The 3,200-nt window shown below is 28.3% G+C and overlaps 1 protein-coding gene across 1 annotated transcript in view; it reads left to right on the top strand.

Annotated features, from left to right (window-relative positions):
• Window positions 1-3,080: 3,080 nt before the first annotated feature.
• Window positions 3,081-3,200, top strand: part of LOC106332417 — a 1,760-nt gene continuing 1,640 nt past the window's right edge. Inside the window, exon 1 of the mRNA XM_013770879.1 lies at window positions 3,081-3,085. Within this exon, the coding sequence (XP_013626333.1) occupies window positions 3,081-3,085 (5 nt within the window). The remainder of the gene's footprint in view (window positions 3,086-3,200) is intronic.

The raw sequence follows: 3,200 nt of genomic DNA, 5'->3' as shown, positions 1-3,200 counted from the left end.
CTGGAATGTTTTTTTTGCAAAATAAATACTCAGAATTTAAATTAGATATGGTCATATTATTAGGTAACAAATAGGAGTAAAGAAAAAATACAAAAATATAATTACCCTTTTGAATAAAGAAAATCATATACGTGATATTATTTTTTATGATAAACATTGAAGTTCCTACAATTATGGAGTAAAAAATATATATATATATATATATATCACGTTTTATATTTAGATGTAGCTTGACGATTCCTTGTGGTATTTAGAAGGTGATTATTATTAAAAGCGGGTTTGTATTTGGGTTGTATATGTACTTTTATTAATGATTGTACGTAGAATAGTTGATCATCATCAAAGGAATACTTCATGAAGGCTATATAACCAAGTGAATAATATTATACCTCTCAATTTTTAATAGTATGAAGTATATTACGGTTAGTTCTAAAAAAGGGAATATTACGGTTGCATGAAATTCGTTATTAGGGGAAGTGGTTAATTTAGATGCAGTTATAAAATATGTTGGAGATAACCTTTTATCACCCGGTCATGTTTTTGTTTAAATAGAATAGATTATCTCGATATTTACGAAATTTTCACACGAATAAGATATCAGAAAATTTTCAAAAAATGGGGATGATCTTGTTCACGTCGACACACATATTAACTAATTAGATAGTTCTATTGCTATTAATGAGATGGACATTTCAATGGGTAAGGCTTATTTTGTAGATCTGCATGGTAGTTTATTTATTGCATGTGCTTTGGAAAAGCATCACTGATTTCACGTTCTTATTTTCAAAACATTATTTAAACACCTTTTTATTTGAAACAACCAGGCCACAACACCCAATACTTTTATTCAAAATTGCAATCGCACAATTTACCAGTTATAAATACCCTATATATATATATATATATATATTGATTATACTTTGACCAAAAATTATCGAGTTCATGAGTGTGGGGCCAATAATCTCCTAACCGTATAAACAAATAGTACTGATAAACATAAATGACTAGCTCTTTTATGTAACTAATTATGGAACTCAAGAAAGTGAGAATTATTACAATCATCAAAATAAGTACTTTCAACAAAATTAGGAGTGTGAAGATGACTAGCTAGCTAGAGAGCGTCTTGCTTACAAAATTAAACTCTTTTCCTGAACACTTATCGATACTGAGAAGGAAGAATCCCGTTAGGGAAGCAATTGTGGTACGGTTGTGAAAACGACGTTACGTGAACAATTCAAAAAGAAACCCTCCCCCCGAAATATTTAAGTTGTTTCCATGCAATTTGCTAATTATCTTCGCTATTCATGTGCACATATGAACATATATAAATATCCCTTTGGTTAGCAATCTTTCGGTTACAAATTATAAACCTTAAATTCAAAGTTTATTCATATTTTCTTGCAAATATCTCAAAATCAAAACCATTACTTTTGAACTGCATGTAAACAACTTAGCTCAATTATCCAAAATGATCTACTTTGAAGACTGAGCGTAGTGTTAACGTAAAAGCAGGTGATATGACAAAGCTGGTTTTTCGTAGCTCACAAGGAAACAGACTTCTATGACCGACCTTTTTATCAGTGTCGTCCTGAAAGTTTGGGTGGCCTAAAGCAAAAATAAATGTTCGTTATATCATATATAGTCATTTTCACTGTAATTATTTTTAAATAAAAATAATAATATAGAAATATTTTAACTATAATTGTTTTAAATAAAGCACACACACTTAAATCCATAACTAATAATAAGCTTTTATATTTATTTTAGTTAAAATATAATATAGAATCATTTAAATATAATTTTTTTTAAATAAAAATAAAAATATAGAAATATTTTAACTATAATTATTTTAAATAAAACACACACATTTAAATCCATAAATAATAATAAGCTTTTAAAACATCACAACCAAAATAACATAATAACTTTAGCAACAATAGATTTCATTGTTTCTACAAACTCTGGTTTGCGTTCTTCCCACTAACATAGTGTCATGAGACTATAGGTGCAAGATAACAAAATACTGTAAAAGTCATTAGGGAAGCTACCAAATGCAATAAATATTTTTTAGAACATGACTACATTAGATTAAGGGAATCAAACTTAATATAACCAGGATCAAAAATCACACTGCTGGTATTATCAAGGAAAACACCAAATATGTGGCCCAAAAAATAATAAATATTTGTGGCCTAAATCTCACGATTTACCTGCCTTATACAAGAGATGGCAATGGCACTGGTTAATATATGTATTGTTATAACATTTTCACGAATGAGCACAATATTAATAGCTTAAATAAAAATAAATGTCTCATTGCAAAATTATAAAATCATAATGATCAATGACCGATCATCAACATCATTTATTGCTAAACATCATCATGCTCATGCATGATTACGATGGAAGAATCTGACCTAATAAATTGTATGTCAAGTTGACGACGACTTCATCTCGATTTACATTAGGGCTGGGCACAAGGCGAATATTCGCTATTTTGCGAGTATTTCCTACTTGACTTGTCTTACACGAATAATAAAATTTCTGACTTGTACTTGATTTGTTAAAATGAATACTTGCTATATCGAGTACTTGATCAAAAATAAATTATTTGCAAGTTATTTGTCGACCCGTTCTATCACTTGCTATTTATGAGTACTTGTGAACTATTTACGAGTTTTTAAGTATTTAAGAACTACTTACTAAATAATATTCTATTATTTTTTGTTTATTATTTACTTAAAATAATATGTGAATTGCTTTACACGAAATATTTGTTCATATTATAAAGAAAACAAATAAAAAATATACGAATATTTCGATATATATAAGCATTGTATAATTTTCACAATGAAAAAAAAAATATCTTCTCTAAGCAAATAACAGATAATAACAAGCCATATAGATAAATTTGTAATACTTGTCACTATTTAATATTTGACTAGATGACGACGAGTATTTAAAAATCAAGACGGATACGAAACAAAGTATAAGAAGAATAATGAGTCCAATCATAAATGCAAGTAAAAGAAAAAAAATATGAACAAATATTTAATATGTCATGTAACAGATAGCAAGTAATGGAGTAAGTAATGGAGCAAGTAACGAGTCAAGTACTAAAAGTAATGATGATACTTGATACTTGATTTGGTCTTGCCACTACAAGAAAACAGCGGTATTCTGACGGACATTCCGACGGA

The sequence above is a fragment of the Brassica oleracea genome, chromosome C1 (assembly GCF_000695525.1).
Source record: "Brassica oleracea var. oleracea cultivar TO1000 chromosome C1, BOL, whole genome shotgun sequence".
Lineage (NCBI taxonomy): Eukaryota > Viridiplantae > Streptophyta > Magnoliopsida > Brassicales > Brassicaceae > Brassica > Brassica oleracea.
Note: the sequence above shows the minus strand (reverse complement) of the source record. Positions and strands in the feature narration are given on the sequence as shown.